The following is a 25,698-nucleotide window of genomic DNA, read 5'->3' as shown; positions in this document are numbered from 1 at the left end:
AGGGAGAGGGAGAGGGAGAGGGAGAGGCAGGCTCCCAGAAGAGCAAGGAGCCTGATGTGGCACTTGATCCCAGGACCCTGAGATCCTGACCTAAGTCAAAGGCAGACGCTTAACTGACTGAGCCACTTGGGCACCCTAGATTCAAAATTCTTTTATGAGGAGTCAGAAATACATAACATCAGAGACAGCTTAGGCAAATATATTTGAACACAAGGCCATATTGATTTCATTTATTTTTTTCTAAACTCCACCAAATAAAACACTTCTGCAGGCCAGATACACCTGCCAACTGCTATTTCTTAAACTATGGGAGCCTAGGAGTCCAAATTTTCAGAACATTTTCCAGGGTTCTCTCTTATTGGACAATTGGGAACTCTGAGATAGTCTGTATGTACGAATCCTTCATAAACTGCAGGACTTGGTACAAATAAGAGCCATTGGTGTGGATAAGGATAATAACCTTTGCTGTCTTTTCCATACAAGAGGATTTAAATGAGATAATGTGGATTGCTTTGTGAAAATCAGGAGCTCAAGTTATCAGAACAGGAGGTGTGGAGAGGGCTGCAAATCTCTCTCCTCTTGATCCTCATCACAGTGGACCAGGTGTATAGCAGCTTAAAATCCTGGTGGGAGGCACAGCTTGCTTGGAACAGATCTTGTGAGCTTCTTGCCTCTTCCTCCTTGTAGCTCAGACGCAGGCTGTGAGCTGTTCTGGCACAGACACCAAGGGTCTCTTTCTTCCTTCACTTACTCATTCTATGGTGCCTTCAATCAAAAGAGATCTGGCAAAGAAAGAGACGCACCTTCCAGTCAAATTTATTTTTTAAAATTTTCATTTATCTATTTTTGAGAGACACAGAGAGAGAGGCAGAGACCCAGGCAGAGGGAGAAGCAGGCTCCCTGTGGGGAGCCAGATGGGGGACTCGATCCCAGGACCCTGGGGTCACGCCCAACCGCAGAACCACCTAGGTGCTCCTCCAGCCAAATCTTAAAAAGATTTGCTACACCCCTGGGTCTCTCCTGACCCCAGCCCAGACACTCAGGGGGGCCACACATGGTGTTCTTTTACAAGGTCAGTGTTTTCCAAGAGACTCCATTTCTGGAGCCTCTCTGATTGGCTTTCCTCTAGCAAAATGTACTGATTGGTCCAGGGGGTCCGTACTTTTAGAGCACTAGGTGGGCAAATTAATATAATTAATTATGTTTAAGAAGGTAAATTAAGAGCTTCATGGAAGCACATTCAGGTTTTATTTAAGTCCGTGTTTATGTCCCTGGTTTCTGGGTCACATTTACAGGGTTGCCATGGAACCCATTTAAAGCTAACTAGGAACAGGATTTTCGAGCATACTGGCATTTCCATAGCCCCCTTTATTCATTCAGCAATATGATGGGCAGGGCGCATTAAGAAGCGCCGCAGGGCAGTGGCTTTCAAAGTTTAGGGAACTTGGGCATCGCTTGGCAAGCCGTTGATAACACGGAGTTCAGTCCTAGATCCCACTTCGGGAGCTCGGGTGGGCCCCGGGAATGTGCGTTCCTACCTGGTGCCCTTACTGGAGCGGCTGCGGCTCTGGGACCCGCACGGTCCCTACCTGGTGCCCTAACTAGAGCGGGTGCAGCTCCGGGGCCCTGCACGGTCCCTACCTGGTGCCCTAACTGGAGAGGGTGCAGCTCCGGGGCCCCGCACGGTCCCTACCTGGTGCACTAACTGGAGCGGGGGCGGCTCGGGGGCCCGCATGGTCCCTACCTGGTGTCCTAACTAGAGCCGGTGCAGCTCCAGGGCCCGCAGGGTCCCTACCTGGTGCCCTAACTAGAGCGGGTGCAACTCCGGGGCCCGCACGGTCCCTACCTGGTGCCCTAACTAGAGCGGCTGCGGCTCCGGGGCCCTACCTGGTGCCCTAACTGGAGCGGGGGCGACTCCGGGGCCGCACGGTCCCTACCTGGTGCCCTAACTGGAGCGGGTGCAGCTTCGGGGGCCCGCACGGTCCCTACCTGGTGCCCTAACTGGAGCGGGGGCGGCTCCGGGGGCCCTACCTGGTGCCCTAACTGGAGCGGGGGCGGCTCCGGGGGCCCGCACGGTCCCTACCTGGTGCCCTAACTGGAGCGGGGGCGGCTCGGGGGCCCGCATGGTCCCTACCTGGTGTCCTAACTAGAGCGGGTGCAGCTCCAGGGCCCGCAGGGTCCCTACCTGGTGCCCTAACTAGAGCGGGTGAGACTCCGGGGCCCGCACGGTCCCTACCTGGTGCCCTAACTGGAGCGGGTGCAGCTTCGGGGGCCCGCACCGTCCCTACCTGGTGCCCTAACTGGAGCGGGGGCGGCTCCGGGGGCCCGCAGGGTCCCTACCTGGTGCCCTAACTGGAGCGGGGGCGGCTCCGGGGGCCCGCACCGTCCCTACCTGGTGCCCTAACTGGAGCGGGGGCGGCTCTGGGGGCCCGCAGGGTCCCTACCTGGTGCCCTAACTGGAGCGGGGGTGGCTCCGGGGCTGCACGGTCCCTGCCTGGTGCCCTAACTGGAGCGGGGGCGGCTCCGGGGGCCCGCACGGTCCCTACCTGGTGCCCTAACTGGAGCGGGGGTGGCTCCGGGACTGCACGGTCCCTACCTGGTGCCCTAACTGGAGCGGGGGTGGCTCCGGGACTGCACGGTCCCTACCTGGTGCCCTAACTGGAGCGGCTGCGGCTCGGGGGCCCTACCTGGTGCCCTAACTGGAGCGGGGGTGGCTCCGGGGCGCACTCGGAATCCCGGGCCCCGGGCGCGGGGGAACCAAGTCCCCGACGTCCCGGGCGCCCGGTGTGGGGCGGCTGTGCCCCGAGAGCCAGGTGGGGGCGCGGGTGGTCTCGGCGGGTCAGCGCGGGCGGGCGGGGCGGGCGCGGCGGGCGGCGTCGGGGCGGGCGGGGGCGCGGGGAGCGCGGAGGAGGCGCCCCGCCCGGTCTGGCGCGCGGCTGGCGGCGGCGGCCGGGGCGGGGGCGGGGGCGGCGGCGGCGGCGGCGGCGGTGCGGGGCGGGGCGCCGCGACCCCGGCCCCTCCCCCGGCCCCTCGCCGCGGGCCCCGCCGCCCGACTGTCCCCGCGCGGCCGGGAGCCATGGCCCAGGCCGGCGAGGAGGCGCCGCCCGGGCCCGCGGTGCAGATCCGCGTCGCCATTCAGGAGGCCGAGGACGTGGAGGGGCCGGAGGACGAGGAGGAGGGGGCGGCGGGCGGCGCGGGGGACCCGGCCCGGTACCTGAGCCCCGGCTGGGGCAGCGCCAGCGAGGAGGAGCCGAGCCGCGGGCACGGGTAGGCGCGGGGGGGGGGGGGGGGGGCGATGCGCCCAAGGGCCGGGCCGGCGGGGGCGCGGGGGGCGCAGGGGGGCGCGGGGAGCGCAGGGGGGCGCGGCGAGGGAGAGGGGGGAGCGCCCCGGGCCCGGCAGGCCGGCGGGGAGGGGGAGCGCAGGGAGCGCAGGGGGCGCAGGGGGGCGGCTGCGGTTGTCCCGCCGGCCCAGCACCCGCAGTCCGCCGCTGGGTCACGGGCCCGAGCCCCGGGGGTGGGGGGTGGCGGCGTTGCTCTAAGGGGCCCAGACGTGGGCCGGGCCGGGACGGGGAGGGATTCCTTCCTGGGCCATCCTCGCCATCCTCTGCCCCGGGGGAGGCTCTCCTCACGCGCGCTCCCCCGGGACCTTCCCAAGGACCCTCCCCGCCGCGAGACCCCCCCCACCGGGCGCCTGCCCACGCGCGGGCCCCACCTAGCTTCAGTCCACCCACCGGGATGCGGGCAGCCCAGGCCCGGCTGACTCTTGCTGCGGGGGGGGGGGGGGGGGGGCTGCGAGGAGTGATTTCCTGGTGTCCCCTGCTCTGATTTGGGATCAGCTCAAGGCTTGTTGCTTGCGCCCTCGCGGGCCGGGGATTCCCATTTTCACGCAGCCTCCGCCAGCTGACTTGGGTGCTTGCATCATCATCTTGCTGCCTTGCTTGTTGGGTCCCTGAGTGATGGGCAGGCTGGAGCCGTTATGGCACCAGAAGGCACCTGTCTAACTAACCGTGCCTTTGGGCCCTGGGCTCTGTCATCAGCCGGAGACCTCGGACTTGCGTCCACCAACGCCCGCGCCTTTCGGGTGGGTGGTTTAGTGCCTGCTGTTGGAAGGAGCTAGGGTATGGAGTCTCCGGAGCCAGCAGAGTAGAGCAATGGCACATCTTGCAAATTCTGGGAAATGCCCACGGGAACTTAGGAAGAACCCTCTTTCTTCAGGGTTTCTGTGCGCCTACTTTTTAGACGTCAGGACCCTCCAGCCTTCGTGGGCAGAGTGCTCAACTGAAGGCCTGAGGATACTGAGTCCCCAGAGCCACTGCCCGTCCTTCTGCAGTGGAAGAGGTCTGGGTGCAGGGACCCAGAGGTTCAGAGCATTTCCGTGGAGACAGAGGTATTTGAGGAGGAAAGCCCAAGCCAACAGTTTAAAGCAGAAAAGCTGAGTCGTAGCAGGTGACACAGTAGCTCCAGTAGCCTTATCAGCACTGCGCATACTGTAAAGCCTGATTCATTCATTCACTCATTCATTCACCTCTGCGCTGAGGATAAAAATAATGGATTCATAGTCACTGACATCTCAATCTTGAGGAGAAGGCGGCCACCCACTCAAATAATTTCAGAGGTTATGTAAAGTAGCTCGGAGTGGCTGAGCCTTCTGATTTCCTTTGCCTGTGACTGTGGGGAAGTCCTTAGTCACTACCGGGGACTAAGTTTTGAGATTGCACCGCTAGCAAGGATTCAAGCCCTAAGTATTATTTCTTGGGCCTGGAAAGATCTCCCTGTGGAGATCTAGGAGAACGCGATCGTCATTTGGGTGGGCTTCTTGCCCCCGCCTCCTGCACTCTCTCCGGAGCCACCTGTCACTCCCAACTCCAGGGACTGGACTCGCCTGGAGCATTCAGTTTGAAGCATTTCCTGCTGCCACTGGCAGAGAGTTGACCCTGGAAAATCCCTGGAGGCTCTTCAGGGCGGTGCAGCTGGCAGAAATCCGGAGCACGAGAACACAGCCAAGAACAGGACCCGTGCTGCCCCCTTGTTTGGGCCAGCCTGGCATAGCAGCAGCCTCCACCCCATGGGGACACTTCTCGGCTTCCAGAGCCTTCAGGAGAAAGCCCAGGTTCCTAAAGCTGTTTGTTGAGATGTGGCACCTACCCACGTCATCCCCTGGGCCCATAGCTTCTTTCCCTGTCTGCCTTAGAATTCCTGCACCCACAGCACTAACCTCTCCGGATTCCTGAACCTATTTCTGCATCTACATGCCTTTGCATTTCCTCCTCTGGGTCTGAACGATTGATTGATCCCTAGTCAGCCTTCAAACTTCACTGCTTCTACTGGGTGTTTATCCAAAGGATACAGACATAGCGATTCAAAGGGGCACCTGCACCCCAATGTTTATGACAGCAGTTTCCACAAGAGCCAAACTACAGAAAGAGCCCAGATGTCTGTCGACAGATGAATGGATAAAGAAGAGTATTCCGTTGCATTGGAATACTGCTCGGCCGTCAAAAAGAATGACATCTTGGCTTTTGCAATGACATGAATGGAACTAGAGGGTAGAGGGTATTATTCTGAGTGAAATAAGTCAATCAGAGAAAGAAAATGATCATATGATTTCACTCATGTGGAATTTAAGAAACAAAACAAGAACACGGGGGAAGGGAAGGAAAAATAAAATAAGATGAAAACGGAGAGGGGGGCAAACACAAGAGATACCAAACTCTAGGAAACAAACTGAGGGTTGCTGGAGGAGAAATGGGTGGGGAATGGGGTAACTGGGTGATGGCCATTAGGGAGGGCACGTGATGGAGTGAGCATTGAGTGTTCATGCAACTGATGAATCACTAAACTCTACCTCTGAAACTGAAAAAAACAGAACCAAAACCAAACCCCACTTGACCGCTTCATCTCCACAGCCCCCAACCCTCACCCCAAAGCTGTTTGTTTCCTATCCTTCATGCTGCTGTAGTACTCTGCACAGGTTATACCTGACATTTACCTAAATTGTAACTATATATTTCTGTCTCCCTCATAAGACTATGAGCATCATGAATTCAGGAACCATGCTTGCCTTGCTCTCATTGTATCCCCAGCACCCGGCATGCGGTGGGTGCCCCTAAATAGTTATTGCATAAATGCATGTCTCTGTCATTGCATCAGGCCATTGGGTTGAAGTATTTGTGTGGTTTTCCACCACCACTAAGCAGTGAGATCCTTGAAGGCAGTGCCCTCGCCTTAGTCCTCGCTGTATATACCGCCAGTATCAGCCCAATACTTGGCTTTTCCCTGGGGTACGAGCAATACATGGAAATAAGAAAAATGTTCTTTAGTCTTCTCCCCACCCCTCTCTCACCAAAAAGGTGTCTATCTTTTTATTCTCACCTTTTTTGAAATAAAAATTTCAAACATAACATGTAAAGGAGTAGTATTGTGAGCATTCATACATGCACCATCTAGATTTAACAGTTGTTAATATTTTGCCATATTTGTTTGATGGACTTCTGGGTGGTTTTCTCTGAACCATTTGAAAATATACACAAGACTTACTGTACCCTAAGCACTTTATTTGGGAGTTCTTGCTAATGACACTGTCCTGTACAACCATAATACTGTTACTGCAATTAAGAGAATTAACAATGATTCCTTGGTTTAATCCCTAAAATGATCTCATAGCCGAGTTTCATATTTAGGTTTCCCCCTAATCGTTCCACATTGTATTTTGTTGATCTTTCTTTTTCTCCTCCAACCAGAATCCAATCCAGGTGGTGGCATTTGCCTATTATGTCTCTTTAGGATCTTTTAATCTAGAACATTCACACTTTTTTCTTTGATGCGTTGCTATTTTGAAATAAGAGGCCAGATGTCTTGTTGAATGTTTCCCAGTTTGAATTGGTCTGATTTTGTTCTGATCATCTAGTGTAACTTGCTCCTTTGTACCCTGTGTTTCCTGTAAATTAGAAGGTAGGCTAAGGGCTTGATTCGATTCAGATTAAACATTCTGGCAAGAACACCTCATAGGCGATGCCACAGACTTTTTGTTGCATCACCTCAGGCAGCTTTCACCAAAGTGATGCTCTAATTTGACCACCTGACTAAGGTGATCTCTTCATTGTGAAGATGTGTCGCTCTCTTTGCAGTTAACAAGTAATATGTAAGCTTCCTGTGCTTATTCTTTCACCAAGGCCCTATGGTTTTAGCATCTGCTGATGATCCTTGCCTGAGTCAGTTCCTCCGGGAATTACAAATTAGTGATTTTCTAATTTTATTATCCTTTGTGCATTTATTAGCTGGTATTCTTCTATGTAAGAGAGCTTTGCCTTGTCATCCGGGATTGAACAAGAGTTCTTCCTAACAAGGCAACCTAAATGCTTAATGACCAGTTTTCAAAGAGAGGAATGGGTATAATAGTCACATCAAATAATTTAAATCAGAGCCCTCCTTTTGGCCCTCCTTGATTCATGGACTTTTTTTTTTTATTCACTTTTTAAAAATTAGTTACAATTCTTTTTGATGTTCAAACTATCCCTGATTAAGTAGGGGAGCCCCTTCAGACTGGCTTCAGCATAGCCTTTTGGAACATGCCGCTGAGTCTTTGAGCACTTTCTTGTTTTGTGATACTAGATAGGCTGGGCTCACCTTATACTTTTCCTACTCCAGGCATAGGATCTAGCCATTTCCACAAGTATCCCTGTGGCTGGTATTTTTCAAATACTAGTGGAAAGGTGTTTAGAAACCAAGACCTGGAATTAAGAGTGCTAATTTCTACTGGGGCAGTATTGGTTTTAGGCCCTTTCAACAGAGCTAGGAAATACGTTAAAAAAAAATAAGTTTATGTTGATAATTCCAATTTGTATTTGACATAGGTTTTATTTTACTTCTTTTATTTTTCTGCACTGACAATCCTGAAAACTAGTAACATTAATGTGTTCACTTTTTTGCTTTGTCTCACAATGTGTAAAAATGATTTAAAATCATAATACCAGATATTATCATGAATAATAAAATCACTGAAGCATACCTTCATTTAACAAACAGAATCATCAAGGATCCTTTCTCTCCAGGATGTTTCAGGGTTGTTGCACAAGCTATCTTTTCTCTGTTCTGGATGACGATAGTGAAAGGCTCCATTTATTAATGCCAATTATGTACCAGATGTGGAACTAAGTGCTCTGCATACATTATCCCTGCTTCACACCACAAACTATACTGTTTAGACATGCAGAGACATCCACTAGCTGTACTCCTTTCGCAGGCCCGAGGAATTAGGCCAGAATAGCACGACAGAAGGTGGGGTTAGAGAGGAAGATCGTGATGTCTGTAATAAGTCTGCAAGAACCCAGGGGCCACCAGGCATTGCATGGGGCCCCTGCTACTGGCATCCAAAATATAATTGTTCCCATAATGCCTTATCCAAAGTTGAACACGTCCCCATATACGTTTCCAGCTTGTCTCTAAACCTGTATCTTTTGAATCTGCCCTTGTATTATTTTTACAGCCTTTTCAGATTATCTTTTTCTAGAGGCAAATCAACAGGAACTATATACACAGATAGTACCGGACCCTGGTGTTTTTCATAAATGATGCTTTCTCTTTTTTGGTCCATGTCCTCCTAGTTTCTATCCACCATTTTCCTGGCATCAGTGGCCAAAGCACCATATTAGACCATCTGCAGGATAGATGATGAGTCCAGGAGCGCTTTTCTTTGTTGAAAGCCACAGTCAGGAGCTCATTATTCCACCATTTTATTTTGAATATTTTTATTCATAAGGTGTCATTTGCTTACCATTCAGTTAATATCTCCAGATTATCTTGAGATTTTTTAAAAAAGATTTTATTTATTCATGACAGACACACAGAGAGAGGCAGAGACATAGGCAGAGGGAAGAAGCAGGCTCCCTGTGGGGAGCCCGATATGGGACTTGATCCCAGGATTCCGGGATCATGACCTGAGCCGAAGGCAGATGCTCAACCGCTGAGCCACCCAGGTGCCCCTATCTTGAGATTTTTATGAGAAAGGCAACTATGGAGATTTTATGCTGTACTTATTTCTCTAGGTTAGTTAAAATACGATAAATATTTCAACACTGATCTCTGGAGCCCGCCCAATCATGTGTTTTGAAATGTGCCTTCTTATTTCTACCCTTTGTTTTTCATTTCTAGCAGGTTTACAGCTATTAAATGAACACATCAGTACCCCCAATTTACAATAATGTAAACATAAATGTACATTATTTTTTCAAAGTCCTCTTGAAAGGCCACTAATGACATATTTACCAGTAACCATACTTCCTGTCTCCAAGAATCCTGATAGGTGTGATTTGCCCTTACAGAAGCTATTCACTTTACATTGGTGATGCTTTGTAAATTCCTACTATATGCAAGGCTCTGGGTTGGTGCCAGAATGAAAGAAACCAATGTGAATCCTATCCTTCAGGCTTAGGGCTCAGGGCACTAATAAGATAATGCACAGAGTAGCTCTGATACAAGTACAGGCAAGTGCTAGGAGAAGTTGCAGTTGAGATGGAGCTTGACGTGTGGTTAGGATTTGGACCTGAGAGATAGAGGCAGGATGTTCAAGGTGATGGAACAGCATCAAAGGGATAGAGTCCAGAAACCTTGTGACACTTATAGGGACCTGTTAGTCTTTTATTTGCTTTTATTTTAGAACAGCGGATCTGAAAGGAAATAGACAGAAATATGTGTAGAAGCTGGTGATAGCCATATTCGAAATGAATCTGAATAAAGAGCTAACGACTTAGGATTTTATTTAACAGACTAGAGAACATTAGTATTAGTATTAAAGTAGAGCAGTGACATATCTGTTCTTTAAAACATGTAATAAGGCACAGAGTGGAAGAGGCTTAACTCAAAATACAACAGGAGTGGAGTAGGGGGAGGTGGGAGGAGGCCGGAAAACAGAACCCTGGAAAGATTCTGGAAATGTGTGAAGGATGCAGGAATTAAAAGGGATACTGATATCTGAGAGGCAATTTAAATTCTGCCTGCCTTTAGAACAATTGCCTTACCTCTCCTCCTGACCATGAAAAGTAGCAACCAACCTACTATTTACTTTTCAAGGAGAAAAAGAAGAAATAAGATTATTTTCTAAAGGAATTGAATGAGCTAACAGGTGAGCTAGGGCTGCTAAGGTAGAGCTGGTACCTCCAGAGTAAGTTCTTCTCCATATAAAGCTCATATTTAATAATTTCCTGCCTGTCTGCCCTACAGTGAAGCCTGCCAGCTGGCATGCCCCACCCACGTCTATAGAACCATCTAGGAAGAAAATCAGTCACAGTATAGGACTATGGAGGGAACCTACGTAACCCACCATGAAAAAGCAACCCAGACCTTCATTTTTCAAAATAAATGGTCATGGAGCACAACTCCCCACTTCCGAAGTGTGGACTGCATACAGTGACTCCCTTCCGAAGTGCATGATGTGGAAAGTGAGGGGAAATAGTAACTTCGCAGTGGAGACACCAGATAACATGACTTCAGCCAGGTCAACATCCACAATGATCTGGTATGTTGATTGACCCCCTGATATGATGTGATGAGAATGGAAATTTACCTCTGTGTTCCTCTTCCCTTAAACCCATATATACCATCTAATCATAAAAAAAAAATCAGATAAATCTCAAAGGAAAGGGCAGTCTACAGTATATCTGACCAGTACTCCTCAACACAGTCAAGGTCATTAAAAACAAAGAAAGCCTGAGAAACTGTCCAAAGAGGAGCCCGGGGAGATGTGGTGACCAAATGTAATATATAGTATCCTGGATGGGATCCTGCAAGAGAAAAAGACCATTAGGTAAAAACTAAGGAAATTGAATAAAGTATGGACTTCAGCTAATAATGTATTGACTTGGAGAAATAGAATTGTTTGTTGTCCAGCCCGTATTTATCATTAAAATCAAGGATTTTAGCAGCAGGCTTTTCAGAAAATCACAATGGGTTAGACAGCTTTTTAAAAGCAGTTTTTAAATGGAATAGATAATGTGGAATGTTTACAGGGTCTAAGAACTGTATACACAAAATAAACATTTATTTTTACATTATTGTGGTTCGTGTGCATTAAATGTACTGTGCTAATGCAAAATATTAATAATAGAAGAAGCCTGATGTGGGCTATATGGAAACTCTTTGTACTATTTTCACAATTTTTCTGTAAATCTGGAATTATTCTAATATAAGTTTGTTTAAAAATTGTTTAATTGGGGCACCTGGGTGGCTCAGCAGGTTAAGCATCTGCCTTTCACTCAGGTCATGATCCCAGGGTCCTGGGGTCAAGCCGCACTTTGGGCTCCCTAGTCAATGGGGAGCCTGCTTCTCCCTCTTCTTCTGCTCCCTCAATTATGCTTGCTCTGTCTCCCTAATACACTGTCTCTCAAATTAATAAATTAAATCTTAAAAAAACTTAAAAAATTTAATAGAGAAAGGATGATTGATTACCAGTCACATGAAGAAAACCTGTTACATGAAATTAAATGAAAAACTGACCCCAGAAGATATAGAGGTGACATGTTGGAAACAAAGAGACTACAAAAATATATATACTCTGGTTAGTACCTGAGAGAGAATTTAAGATATTGCATCTGCAAAACAAGAACAGGATGCTTTTAAAAAGGAGCAATCTAAAGACATAAAAGAATTCTTAGAGATTATATAATTCCTGAAATTAAAAAATTCATCAAGGAAGATTGAAAGGTAATGTCAGAACATCTGTTGCCCTTTAAATTAAAGACAAAGACAAAGACAGACCACATGAAAGAAAGGATAGGAGCCATAGAGGATCAATCCAAGTGGTCAGTCAAGTAATAGGACTTTAGAAAGAAATATAATCTTAGCAAATGCCTTTGTCCTGCACAGAGCAATATATGTATAGTCATAAAAATAAGTACAGCAATTGACTTTCAACCTTTAGAATCTATAGACAAAACATGGAATGTGTTACAGAATAGAATGTAAACATAATGAACCATACAAAATAAAATAAAGGTACATCTGATAGAATTTGAAAGGTTGGAAATGGAAGGGGAGGCAAAGAAGAAGATAGGGTCATAACAGATACATCGTATGTAATGAGGAAGTGAGAAATACATTTAATGTTGATGGAGTAAGAAACAGAATTTTATGTATTATTTTATTTTTTATTTTTAAAGATTGTATATTTATTTTGGGGGGGTGGAGGGCAAAGGGAAAGGGAGAAGTAGACCCCCCTCCCTGCCGCCGAGCAGGGAGCCCAACCCAGGGCTCAATCTCAGGACTCCAAGATCACAATCTGAGCTGAAGGCAGACACTCAACCAGCTGAGCTACCCAGGTGCCCCATTAAGTGTATTATTTTACAACACAATTAGAAGGCTAATAAAAAGCTCAAAAATAATATAAAAATTTAAATATTAAAAGAAGAAGCTTTGGGAGATGAGTGACCCCAAACCCTCAAGTTATATAATAGGACATGAATAGAGAATGTCGAAAATTGGCAAGTGAGAAATAGAACCATGAGCATGTTTTGTAGAACCACAGGGCAGCTCTTCTAAGAAAGAAACAGTTGAATAGAGGTTGCCTCTAGGGAGGAGAGGTGAAGTGGGGAATCGTTGCTTCCTTATAAGTTATGTACTATTTTGTTTTATTTTTTGCTACGTGTATGTATTGCTTTATTATTGAAGATTCATTTTTGATGAGCTATTAATAGTGTCCAGGGGAGAAGTAAGGAGGACAGTTGGAATGGAAAAGAGAACAGATGTGAGACACTGCAGAATAATATCAACACTTTATAATTGGCTCAGTGTGGGGGCAAAAGAGAAGGCTAAAAGATGCATCTTGGATTTTGAGCCTAAATGCAGAGAAGAGTGAATGGGGGAAAGTAGTTAATGGGGCAGTTTGGGAGGGAAGATATATGGTCTTTACAGGACAGTTGTAATTGCAAAACATTACCAACGTTCATATTTAAGGGATATAAACTTCTTCGATGTTCGTAAAGGATATACGGGGTCTTTTTCATTCAAAGGCTGTTGCATGAACCGGGAAACAAGGCAGCATGCCCCCCAGATATGCAAACAGGCCTTGCCTCTCTTTTGAGGTCCCCTTTGGAGATGCAAGTTGCCGCTGACAGCATCCATGCAGAGAGGGAGTCCTAGGGTGCAAGAGGTTCACCCCTGTACTTGTGTAGGAGTTTTTAATCACCTCCCTAGAGCTGCCCACCTGTTCTGGAATCCCTGGCTACCTGTCTGTCTACTAAGTGGGTGCAAATAACTGACACAGAGTCATCCCCCCTCTCCCAACCCCCAATGTGGATTGTTTACCATGAGACTGCATGAAAGATGAGCTTCCCAGATGGAATGTCCCTCGTCAGGTCTAGACGTCAGTACTCCCCGAGGTCGAGCTCTGCAGAAGGTGGCAGCTCAACGCTGGACGTATTGGATTCTAAGTATTCACAGGCTCTCCAGGCATCAGGCTGGCATTAGGAATTGAGGGCGAGAGAAGGATGGAGGGGTGGGAGGAGGCAGATCTGAAATGGGTGAGCTCTCCAGGGGCTGAAGTGTAGAGACCACCAGGGGATAAAGAGTCAAGGATAGATCCTTGGAGAAACGGGAGCAGAATGAATAGTCTGGAAGGGCAGTTAAATAGGGAGAAGAATCAGAAAGCAAGTCACAGAAGCCCGGGGAGAGGAGTACTGAAAAGAAGGTGGTCAGCTGAGTCCCATCCTGCAGTGGGGGCAAGAGGACCAAGGTGGAGAAAAGGCATCTGGATGCGGCAAATGGATGCTTTGGCAGATGCCCAGACAAACAGAATGAGTTTGCGGGGACGGGGGGCGGCGGGGTGCACAGGGGAGCTCTGGGCAGGTCTGATTCGTTTTCTCAATCAAGTTTGAGAGAGTCACCTGCAGGGAGGAAAGGCTTCCCATGGCACACCTTGGGAAGATCAGAAGGCTCTAGAAGGGGCACTGGAGAAATTGAGAAATTATGTCCCCATCCTTCAATTATGTTTTGTTTATGAGTTTACTCTTTGTGTTAGCATATTTTAGTTGGGGAGTAGGACTTACTAGGCTGGGGGTCCCTTTGATGGCCTGGTCACCTCTGATTTACTTGCTGTTTGTAGTAAGTTAGACCATTTTGCTAATACCTGAGTCCCCTCAAAACTCTTCACTGGGCATTATCCCACACTTCACTCTGACTCCAGCTATTCTCATCCTCGTCGGTGGGGCTCAGACTTCCCAATGCATTTGTAATTACTGTCTATGGTACATTCAGCCTATTTTAACTACTAGTTAGGGGATAAACTTTCTCTAATAAAGTGAAAATCCGTTTTGTCCATCTTACTTCTCCTTTTTCATTCCATTGATGGCTCTACTGACCCTTCCTTTGGCATAATTTAAGGACTACTTTTCTCAATGCAGTATGACCATCCTACTATTTATCTGTAAGTAATAGAAAACCCAGCTAACAAGTGAATTAAACAAATGGATTTTATCTCCCTCATGTAATGAGAAATCTGCGGGTAGGTTAGCAGAGGGAGGGATTGGTTCAACAACTCAACAATATAAGAGCCATTAATGTCGATAAATCAGGCCGGCGAATTCACTTGGCCTTTTTCTTGTAGTAGTAAAATAGCTCCTACAGCTCCAACCATCACATCTACACTCAAAACGGATAAAAAGGGAAGAGGCAGGGCCAAGAGATTTTCAGGTGTGTTTTATTGGCCTTCCCATGACAAATGGCTACTACCTGTAACAGAGGCTGAGAAAGTAGGTGGTTTTTTTTTTTTTTTTTTTTTAATAGCCTCCCTAACAAAGGAAAGCAAGTGAGAAAGAGTTTGCTATTAGATATTGGATGAATCTAATGTCTACCATAGCTTGCTTCTAGAAACTTCTAAACTATTCAGCTTTGTCTAATGTCTAAGTTGCCTTTGACCTGTTTTAGCTCATGGGCTGCCTTAATATATTCCCTTAGTTTGCCATCCCACGTTTTAAAAAATAATATTTTATTTATTTATTCATGAAAGACGCAGAGACAGAAGCAGGCTCCCTGCACGGATCCCAATGCAGAACTCGATCCCAGGACCCCGGGATCACCACCTGAGCCAAAAGCAGATGCTCAGCCACTGAGCCACCCAGGTGCCCCCTGTCATCTCACGTTTAAAAGACTTTTTTTTTTAAAAAACATACTTCTAAAGTTAGTCTCTCAGACCATTTTTTTTTCTTCAGTACACATTTGTCTTCAGACGCCGGTGTGGTATTTCAAAAACCATTTCCAGACTATCTGCAGGCAAATAACTCAACTCTTCATTTTAAAATCAACTGACGCCTACTTTTTATGCTAATTATAATTTCCAAATTTGAAAAATTGGGAGTCAGATTTATTTCCATTTTTAGTCTCATCTCGACTCTTCCACAGTTGTTTTTTGTTGTTGTGGGGGGTTAAGAGTCAGTGAAAATTTTGCTTGAGTTGAAGGACATACATGTATGTACCTTTTCCAGCTTTGAACTATCATAGTGATAGTTGACTTTTACACTCTGAGCCCCCTCCCCCCTTTTTGTGTATTGGTTGATTATTTTACTTAAGAGCTTAATCCCAATCCAAGGGAAATGTTAACTGCTTGCTTATTTATTTATTTACTTATTTGTTTAAAGATTTTATTTATTTATTCATGAGAGACACAGAGAGAGAGGCAGAGACACAGGCAGAGGGAGAAGCAGGCTCCCTGTCGGGATCCCGTTGCAGGACTCGATCCCGGGACCCCGGGATCACACCCTGAGCAGATGCAGGTGTCCCTGCTTGCTTCTTTATAGAGGAAACATAGTATTCACATGCATACTTTTTTTTGTGCCGAAGCCCTCCTTTATACATTTTTTTTAAATTGTGGCAAAATACACATAACATAGAACTCACCGTCTTAACCATTATTAAGCGTGCAGTTCTGTGGCGTTAAGTACGTTCACATTGTTGTGCAACCATCACCACCTTCCACCTCTAGAACTTTTTTGTCTTTTTCACCTGAAACTCCATACCCATTAAATATTAACTCCCCAGCCCTTGGTAACTGCCATTCTATTTTCTGTCTCTATGAATTGGACAATTCTAGGTACTTGAAATGAGTGGCATCAGCAATATTTGTCTTTTGGGAACTGGGTATTTCACTTAGCACAACGTCCTCAAGGTCCGTCCATGGTGCAACATGAGACAGAATTTCCTTTTCAAAGCTGAATAATATTCCCTCCTGTGCATTGATAGACCACATTTTGCACATCCGTCCATCCATCAGTAGACACCCGTACCTCTTGGCTAGTGTAAATATGCTGTCATGAACTCTCTGAGCCCTCTGGGGAGCCGGGCAGGTCCTCCCAACAGAGGAGAAGCACGCTGAATGCTTTAGGTAGACTGGATGTTTGCATCCATCCCAGGAGATGCTCTCTCTACTCAGAACTTGTTAATGGAGACTCTGGGTCTGAGAGTCATGTTATTAGAATTCACTGCCAAATAGGAAAGCAGTAATGTTTATTTCTGGATGTAATTTTTAACCAATCTTTTTTATTAAATAAGATATATATGATATTGTATAACACATAATTTTATTTGCTGATTAAATATGCCAGAGAGAGCTCACTTTGGGAGCTTCTCATTAGTGGTGTCAACTGTGATGCAAGATCATCACAAACCCCCTAAATGTTTATGGCTTTGAAGTTTTTGTCATTCCTTAGTGAAAGATTTGCCTCCCTAAAGAAGCTTTGCTCAGGATTTCTTCGGCTTGTTCTCATACCCTAATATTCTCGGGGAGAGGAGGAGAAAGTCTGTCCAACTGGAGCTGCTGGTGGGTGTGGGTTTCATTTGGAAGGGCCCTGGTGAATGAGATTGTTTCCGGATTCCATGGCAGGAACCCAACAAAGCGTGGAAAGTATTATGTGTGTTGGCTTTGGAGACAGAAAATTTGAGTTTCAACCCTAGGTCCGAGGGGCAAATGAATGTACCTGTCACCTCTGGGTTCTGAGAGTGTGCCGGGTGCTCATGTGGGCATTTCTATGTATTAGTCTAACTAATCTTCTGCCGGTCCTGTTGGGACAATGACTATTGTGATTCCCAATGTACAGATAATGGGACTGAGGTGCGGCAGGGGAGGTCCTCGCCTGAGTTGACTCAGCTAATAAATGGTGATGGCAGGACTCGAACCTACATGGTCTAACTCGAGGATTGGGACTCTTAGTTACTCTGCTAAATCATCTTCTAGAAATCAGGATTTAGGGGGTGGACTGGGGAGGGAAGAATGAGAAGGGAATGTGAAAAGCATCCTGTCGATGGCACAACAGCACGTAAATGTAAGTAGAAGATGTTGTTATTTTAATGACCCTCTGTCCATGTCAAAAACAAAAGCTTGATTTCTTTTTATTTTATTTTATTTTTTAATAATAAATTTATTTTTTATTGGTGTTCAATTTGCCAACATATAGAATAACACCCAGTGCTCATCCCGTCAAGTGCCCCCCTCAGTGCCCGTCACCCATTCACCCCCACCCCCCGCCCTCCTCCCCTTCCACCACCCCTAGTTCATTTCCCAGAGTTAGGAGTCTTCATGTTCTGTCTCCCTTTCTGATATTTCCTACCCAGTTCTTCTCCCTTCCCTTATATTCCCTCGATTTCTTAGCCGATTGGACAAAAGCCAGCCCTGAGTGGCCAGGTGATCACCGCCACAGAGGAACCAAGCTCAAGTGTGACCCAGTGTGGTTTCCTAGGGCTAAGGAAACAAAGCACCACCCACTGGGTGGCTTAGCACAGCAGAATTTTTTGCCTCCTGGTTCTGGAGGCCAGAAGTGAGAAATCAAGGGGTCTGAGGAGCTCTCCCCTTCAAGGGTCTCGGGATGGGTTGGTTCCAGGCCACTCCCCTGGCTTCTGGTGGTTTGCTGGCAACCTTCTATGTTCCTGGGCTTCTGCTGCATCGCCCCGGCCTCTACCTCCATCTTCCCATGTGCTCATGGCCCCCAATTTTCCCTTTTTATAAGACGCCAGTCATGTTGGATTAGGGGCCACCCCCTGTGGTGTGACCTCATCTTAAACTCAGTACGTCTGCAAGGCCCTACTTCCAAGTGAGGTCACATTCTGACATACCGGGCTTTGGGACTTCAGCATATGAAACTGGGGGGTGGGTTGGGGGACAACGATTCATCCCGTAACCCCTCGGCCTCTCCTTCTGCTCCCAGGGGTGCCACGACAAGCGGGGGCGAGAACGAGCGTGACGATGGCGAGCAGGAGTGGAAGCCCCCGGACCAAGAGTTAATCAGGAAGCTGGTGGATCAGATCGAATTCTATTTTTCTGATGAAAACCTGGAGAAGGACGCCTTCCTACTGAAGCACGTGAGGAGGAACAAGCTGGGCTACGTGAGCGTCAAGCTCCTCACGTCCTTCAAAAAGGTAAGGCTTCCGTCTCGCAGGTGGACTCGATGTCAGGGGTGTTGGGCTGCAGTCCTAAATACCTTTTACTCCCTTGACCTTGGTGACTAGCGATTCCTTCCCCCTCCCCCCGGCCCCCGGGGCATGAAATAGAGAAAAATGATCAAGAACAGAGATTTAGGATCGCTTTAACTCCCCACAGTGTTGAAAGGGACCTGGGGGGGACGCCTGGGTGGCCCGGTGGTTGAGCGTCTGCCTCTGGCTCAGATCGTGATCCTGGGGTCCTGGGATTGAGTCCTACACCGGGTTCCCCGCATGGAGCCTGCTTCTTCCTCTGCTTTTGGTTCAGGTCATGACCCTGGGGTCCCGGGATCGAGTCCCACATTGGGCTCCCCGCAGGGAGCCTGCTTCTCCCTCTGCCTGTGTCTCTGCCTCTCTCTCTGTGTCTCTCATGAATAAATAAAATCTTTAAAAAGGAGGGGGAGAGAGAGGCCTGGGTGTTGGGACAAATGTCAGCGAGCGGCAGTTTATGAAACGAAAGTGCTCGTTCTGAGTAAAGTTCAGGCAGTCTTGCCAGGCAAGTGGGCAGCCAGGAGGATGTTGTGCCAGGACACAGGGACCCAGTGGCCTTGAGAGACACCTTGTAGGCCTAGAAGCGTGTGAAACTCAGGCTTTTCACTTGTCCAGTTGGATAAATAAGAAGGAGGAGCACCCAGAACTCTGGGGAATGAGGCTTCTTTAAGACTCCAGCAGCCTTTGCCGTGTGACACCAGCATCCTCACCTCTATGGGGATGTGGGGCATCTGATGATTGCTGCTCTGTAGGCAGCTGGACTGTGGTGTGAGTTCCCTGTGTCTCCAAGTGTGGACAGCCTAGCTGGAGTAAGAACCCTGTGCCTTCCGTGGGGGCCGCGTATTTACTAGAGTAGCAAAGCACCGCATGGCCTGTTGCATAACGGGCTAAGTCAGAGCTGGGGCCCAGCCAGGCTGCCTGTGCGCCTCGCCGGAGAGCCCTGGCGGGGAGCCCTTGTCCCTGAAGCTGTTCTCTGCCTCACCTCCTGATATAGTCTGCCCTCTTGTCCTCTGTCCTGTCTCCACTCACCAAACATGTCCATTGGGCACCCTGCGCGCTGTGGCAGGCACAGGATGTACGACCCGAATGCAGGCATTTCCCCTGCGCTTGCAAAGCCCAGTGAAGGAGGGAGGTCTGCGAAGGATTGCACCGTGATCACAGGCAGTAAAGGAACAGGGGTACAAGTAGTGTTCATCAGAGTGAGTAACCCTGCCTGGGTGATTGTGAAGTCTTCCTAGAAGTGGTGACGTTGAAATCGGGTCTTGGCGGATGCATAGGAGTTTTCAGGGTATGGGAGGAGGGAAGGGGCACTTGATGTTGTAAAGAAGCAGCCTCCACTTCCTCCTGTGTGTCTCCTTTGCTCTCCCGCCACTACCACACTCCTAACGCTGACCCCAGGTGTATATGTTGGGGGACGGGGTTCCCCGCCGAGCAGTTCTGTATCTCCTCGGAGATAGCATCACATCCTACAGTTTAAGGGTTAATCCCACAAGACTGCCCTCACTCTGGGAGGCAATGGCAGGCCCCCAGGTCACCCAGAGCTTCCGTTCAGCTTGGCTGCAAATCACAGCTTCCCATGACCTCCTCCCCCTTGGATTTGATTATTTGCTAGCACAGCTCACAGAACTCAGGGAAACACTTGCTTCGATTTACCAGTTTAATAAAAGATATGATAAAGGATACAGATGGACAGCCAGCTGAAGAGATGTGCAGAGCAAGGTCGTGAGTGCAGAAGCTGCTGTCCCTGGGGAGTTGGGGTGTGTCACCTTCACAGTATCTGGATGTATTCACCAACCTGGAAGTGCCCTGAGCCCCACAGTATTGGGGTTTTTACAGAGGCCTCCTCATGCAGGCATGGTCAGCTATTAATTTCCTGTCCCTCTCCCTTCACCTGGAAATTCCAAGCTTCTAATCATGGTTTGGTCTTTTTGGTGACTGACCCTCAACCAAGAACCATCCAGGACTGGACCCCCCCTCCCCCAAACAATTGCTTCATAAGAACAAAAGATACTCCTAGTGTTCTTGTCACCAAGAATTGACAGGATTCCAACAGCTGAGTGCCAAGAAGGGGATAAAGACCAATGTATGTATATTATAGGGAGGGACTGTCTCATCATTCTCCACAAGGCCCCAAGTTGGGTTTTATTCCAAGCTGAAACCATCCCCACCAGTTTCAGGAGCTTCTTCATTGAAATATGAAAGATCTCCCGGAACCTTGCATGTATCAAGTGGGTACATGCCGAAACGCAACTTCAGGGAAGTATTTGAACGTTAAAATCCCCAAGTCCCATCGAGATGATACATCAGGGTATCACATGTGTCCGAGAACAGTGAGCCAACCCTTACACAAAAGTATTTGTGAGACTCCAAAACAAAGCAGCCAGTGCACATTCCTTTATTCCTCCCCAGGGACCCTTAGAGCCAGCCTGACTTTCCTTCCTTTTTTGTTTTTTTTTTTTAAGGTCTTATTTATTTATTCATGAGAGACACAGAGAGAGGCAGGGACACAGGCAGAGGGAGAAGCAGGCTCCATGCAGGGAGCCGGACGTGGGACTCGATCCCGGGTCTCCAGGATCACACCCTGGGCTAAAGGCGGCGCTAAGCCGCTGAGCCACCCGGGCTGCCCTTCCCTTCCTTTTGAAGCTGCCACTGTGGCTGTATTTGGGAGGGCTCTGCTCTGTTGAAAACTGGCCAGAGTAGACATGGACTCCCCAACACCTCCAAAATGAGAACAAAGGCCCTTTTCATTCTGAGGACTTTTCCTGCTAATCATAATAGGAGACACATAGGACAAGCAGGGAAATGACAGTTTCTGAAAATCTTACAAGGTTCTTCTGGTAAATCGCACGAGGACAGCGCCTCCCTGGCTCCTGGTCCGAGATGGTGCCTGGACATTCCTACAGGCTCGCGGACGCAGGCTGAGGATGCTCAGGCCATAACCGACGTGGCCCAGCAGACTTTGGCTCTGGAGGGGTGCTGGGTCCTTGCCAGAGCTCACTTCCCTCTCCACTGGATGTGGTCTCCGGTCAGCTTCTCTGGCCCTTGGAGTAAGGCAGCGCCGGCCTTCCCCTGAGCATTCCTTGCTCAGGCTTCAGGCTTAGGCAGTGGCTTTTCTTCCTCTCCTGACTGCTCCCTTCTTGCCTAGTTTTAGAGAAGGTTCCCCCTTGTTTCACCCTCAGAGAGCTACTGCCTGACTTCCTTACAACCTGGCAGTGGCCTTTGGTCCTCATCTTCACCCTTTCTGGATCCCTGATCGACTCTGTTCACCTGAAAGCTGCCCTTTGCCGGGACCTCTGCTGACCCTCTGTCCTTGGTGTGTGTCACAGAGATCAGCCCATTGATTGTGCAGGTGACTTGTGGTTCCCATACCCAAGCCCACATCTGGGCCTTTTCACCCACAGCCCACAGGCTAGAGCCCGGTACCAGTAGCTCTGCAGGTTCCCCCCATGCCGCCCTGTTAGCGAGCTTCTGTTCTTGAGTTTGGGGAAGTTCCTGTTTGGTCTCAGGGCTCCTCTGCGGTGACTGCACTGGCCTGGCCTCAGAGCACTCAGGGTGATCTTGCCATTCCTGGCTCAGGTTACCCACCCCACCCACCTCCACTGTTCCTGTGGGATGGGATGACTCATTTTCCCTGGCATTCCCTCCAGCGGAAGTGGGCCTCTTGAAAATTACTGTTTTACAATATAAATATAGCCTTCATATACTGCACGTCGATATGCATAATTTCCACTCTGGGAGGACGAGGAAGGGAGGGACTGTTTCATCATTCTCCGTGGGGCCCTAGTTGGGTTTTATTCCAAGTCGAAACAGTCCACATCGTTTTCAGGACATACCGCAGTGGAATATGAAAGAACTTTTGGAACTGTCTGTGTATCAGATGGCGTAAACAGAGAAACATGACTTCAGAGAGGCATGTGGGTGTTACAATCTCTGAATCCCGTCAGGATGGTAGCACATGATACTCAGTACCCGCTATGAGCTAGACACCGAGTTTTGCATCTGTCTGTATAACGTGTGTCCGGAGGTCGATCTGTATCTATTGATTTATTCATTTGATCCTCATGGTGACTCTGTGAGGTGGACACACTTGGCGTCTCCATTTGACAGCTGAGGAGGGCGTTGAGGCAGTGGGAGGCTGAAAAACGTCAGGTCTTAACCGCCAGCCAGAGGTGGGCCTTACACTCGCGTATCTAACAGCCTCGTTGCAGGACCTGCAGCTCTAACCGTTAACTTGGGTGGACTAGCCTATCTCCACCACCGCAGAAAGTTCTGTCGGACGGCGCTGGTCTATACTGCGCTGCACTGCTTGACATTGCCAGAAGCGTGTTCGTTGACTCACTAGACTTTCGAATGCCAGTGCTTCTAGCTATGCATGTTCCAGAGGGGTGAGGAAAGGAGCGGGGGGGATTGTAGAGGATGCAGGATGGGTGAGGACGATAGGTACCATTCCAGATGTGCTCTGTCTTCTTCAGGTGAAACACCTTACCCGGGACTGGAGAACCACGGCGCATGCCTTGAAGTACTCGGTGACCCTCGAGTTGAATGAAGACCACCGGAAGGTGAGGAGGACCACCCCCGTCCCGCTCTTCCCCAACGAGAACCTCCCGAGCAAGATGCTCCTGGTCTACGATCTCCACCTGTCCCCCAAGCTGTGGGCCCTGGCCACCCCTCCGAAGAACGGAAGGGTGCAGGAGAAGGTAATGGAACACCTGCTCAAGCTCTTCGGGACCTTTGGGGTCATCTCGTCGGTACGGATCCTCAAGCCCGGGAGGGAGCTGCCCCCTGATATCCGGAGGATCAGCAGCCGGTACAGCCAGGTGGGGACTCAGGAATGTGCCATCGTGGAGTTTGAGGAGGTGGAGGCGGCCATAAAAGCCCATGAGTTTATGAGCACAGAATCTCAGGGCAGGGAGAACATGAAAGCTGTCCTGATTGGCATGAAGCCACCCAAAAAGAAACCTCTCAAAGACAAGAACCAGGATGAGGAGCCCACTGCAAGCATCCACCTGAACAAGTCCCTCAACAAGAGAGTTGAGGAGCTGCAGTACATGGGTGACGAGTCTTCCGCCAACAGCTCCTCCGACCCCGAGAGCAACCCCACGTCCCCCATGGCTGGCCGCCGGCATGTGATCACCAACAAGCTCAGCCCTTCTGGCCACCAGAATCTCTTTCTGAGCCCCAACGCCTCCCCGTGCTCCAGTCCCTGGAGCAGCCCCTTGGCTCAACGCAAAGGCGTTTCCAGAAAATCCCCACTGGCCGAGGAGGGGAGGCTGAACTGTAGCACCAGTCCCGAGATCGTCCGCAAGTGCATGGATTATTCCTCTGACAGTAGCATCACCCCCTCCGGCAGCCCGTGGGTTCGGAGGCGCCGCCTGGCTGAGATGGGGACACAGGAGAAGAGCCCTGGTGTGAGCCCCCTGCTGCCCCGGAAGATGCAGAGTGCAGATGGGTTACCTGTGGGGGTGCTGAGACTGCCCAGAGGCCCTGACAACACCAGAGGCTTCCATGGTGGACACGAGAGAGGCAGGCCCTGTATATAAATACCTTCTATTTTTAATACCAGCTCCTGGCATGGCATAGAATGCAATTAAGTCCCCATCGAAAGATTTTGTATACATGTAGACCTCTTAATTTATATATTTGTAACGTATCTAAGTTGTCTGGTACGCTGTGGTTTTGAGAACATCTAGAACAACCAGCATGACCATTATTTTGATGATGCCCGATGTGTCTGGAAGGTTCCGGCTCTGCAGGGCTGTGGGACAGAGGTTCTCCACGGCTGGGCAGGCCGCCGGTCTCTTCTTCAGGGCCCAGTTCCTCCCAGAGGTCCCTGAGCTGTCCTTGGCGGGGCCCCCAGGGGCTTCCTGAGAGCCCCCGGAGTTGTGTCGTGTAATGGCAACTTGGTAAGCCGGTAGCGTGGCGGCCTCTGGGACCCAGTGTATATTCCCTGCCCAGTGAATAAATAATAAAACACCCTCCTGGGAGTGCTGGCTCTGAGGTCCTGGGTGGTGCATGACAAAAGTCAGTGTCTGCCTGAGAAGGCTGTGGGTGGTATGTCGGGAGGTGCGGGGGGCCGAAGAGAGACACAGCTCTTGAACGTGCCCTGGGCAGCCCTGGGGCTCCCCTGGGGGCTCCAGCAGCCTGAGAGGCCAGCAGAGCGTGTGCAGATGTCAAAGGACCATGTGGCTCATCACAAGGAATCCTACCCGGGCCCAGGCTGCTTGGTAGAGACCAAGCTCTCCGGATGTGGTCCCCAGACCGGCTCCTTTTCCTTGGTTAATGTCCCTTGTCCCTGGAAGCTGCCCTGGTGTCGTGCAAAGAGCAAGGGCCTGCATCCAGTGCGGGCTCACCCACTCGCCGTTTGGGGGATTTGAGACAAGTCCTGCTGAATTCTCATTCAACATTCAGTCTCCATCTCATATAACTGAATTGATTGAATTCTCAATCCCATTCAGTCTCCTTAACCATTACTGAACAGAGATCAGCTGCCAGGGATGATGCTTAGAGTTCTCCGTGCATTATCTCATTTAATTCCCTCCCCCGCCCCAGGAAGGTCCAGATATTATCTCCATTTTACACCAGAAGAAACAGACTTTATGTGGGTTAACTCGCCTGTCCGGGGCCTAACGGCTAGATTAGTGGAGCTGGCTTGAACCTAGCAGTCTGGCTCCGGAGCCCATACTCTGAACCACCAGATGGTACGCAGCATCTCTGAACCTCACCAGCCACAGTCAAAAAAGAAACAGCCACAGAAGGTGCTAATATTTATTCAGCACCTCCTATGTGCTAGGCATTTTGCTAGACACATTCTTCCATTTGTTCTATCGGTGTCTCTGTAAGACAGTATACCAGTTTTACACATGAAGCTGCTGAGGTAGGGTGATACCTCAAGCCATTGCGAGAATGGAAAAACGAGAGTGTATGTTTAATGATGCAGTTCTAGAAAAATCAGCAGCTGATCACTATCTGGTTAGTAAGGTAGCGCCCTGTAAGTCCCCGAATTCCTATTAACTGGTGAATGCCACCAGGAATGATTTGGATCTGCCATTTCCACCACTGATAGCCATTGACCCCAAAGCCTGCACTGGGCCCTGGGGCCACCAGGCCTCCTCCCCCCCAGGGCAGTGCCACAGCCCAGCTCCAGGCCTCTCCTGGTGCTTGCTCCCTCGCTGCTCCCACTCACCCTTGCCAATCCTTCCCCGTAGCTGTTCCCCTGCCCGTGGGCCACGGGGCCATCTGGGCCTCACCCCCTCT

General features: G+C 49.3%; 1 protein-coding gene and 1 long non-coding RNA gene across 3 annotated transcripts; one reads left to right on the top strand and one right to left on the bottom strand.

Moving 5' to 3' along the window:
* Positions 1-216: 216 nt before the first annotated feature.
* Positions 217-4,033, bottom strand: LOC144303481 (uncharacterized). Of its 2 annotated transcripts, none has more exons than XR_013370529.1 (2): positions 3,713-4,033; positions 217-782 (listed from the first exon to the last, which is right to left on the bottom strand). It is a non-coding gene; the product is annotated as an uncharacterized LOC144303481 (long non-coding RNA). The 2 variants fall into 2 exon arrangements; XR_013370528.1 differs by lacking the exon at positions 3,713-4,033 and adding an exon at positions 2,688-2,850.
* LARP6 (La ribonucleoprotein 6, translational regulator) lies at positions 3,032-24,419 on the top strand. The gene is made up of 3 exons (XM_077881713.1): positions 3,032-3,267; positions 18,183-18,393; positions 22,917-24,419. Exons 1-3 carry the CDS (start codon positions 3,077-3,079, stop codon positions 23,982-23,984), a joined length of 1,470 nt encoding a protein of 489 aa, XP_077737839.1. The 5' UTR covers positions 3,032-3,076; the 3' UTR covers positions 23,985-24,419.
* Positions 24,420-25,698: the final 1,279 nt, after the last annotated feature.

Source organism: Canis aureus, chromosome 32, assembly GCF_053574225.1.
Source record: "Canis aureus isolate CA01 chromosome 32, VMU_Caureus_v.1.0, whole genome shotgun sequence".
Taxonomy (NCBI): Eukaryota; Metazoa; Chordata; class Mammalia; order Carnivora; family Canidae; genus Canis; species Canis aureus.
Note: the sequence above shows the minus strand (reverse complement) of the source record. Positions and strands in the feature narration are given on the sequence as shown.

Bases quoted from the DNA above. Each gene is read 5' to 3' on its own strand.
- LARP6 (XM_077881713.1), top strand. From the start codon at position 3,077: ATGGCCCAGGCCGGCGAGGAGGCGCCGCCCGGGCCCGCGGTGCAGATC. The intron at 3,268-18,182 runs GTAGGCGCGGGG...TTCTGCTCCCAG, and splicing joins GAGCCGAGCCGCGGGCACGG to GGGTGCCACGACAAGCGGGG. The intron at 18,394-22,916 runs GTAAGGCTTCCG...TGTCTTCTTCAG, and splicing joins TCCTCACGTCCTTCAAAAAG to GTGAAACACCTTACCCGGGA.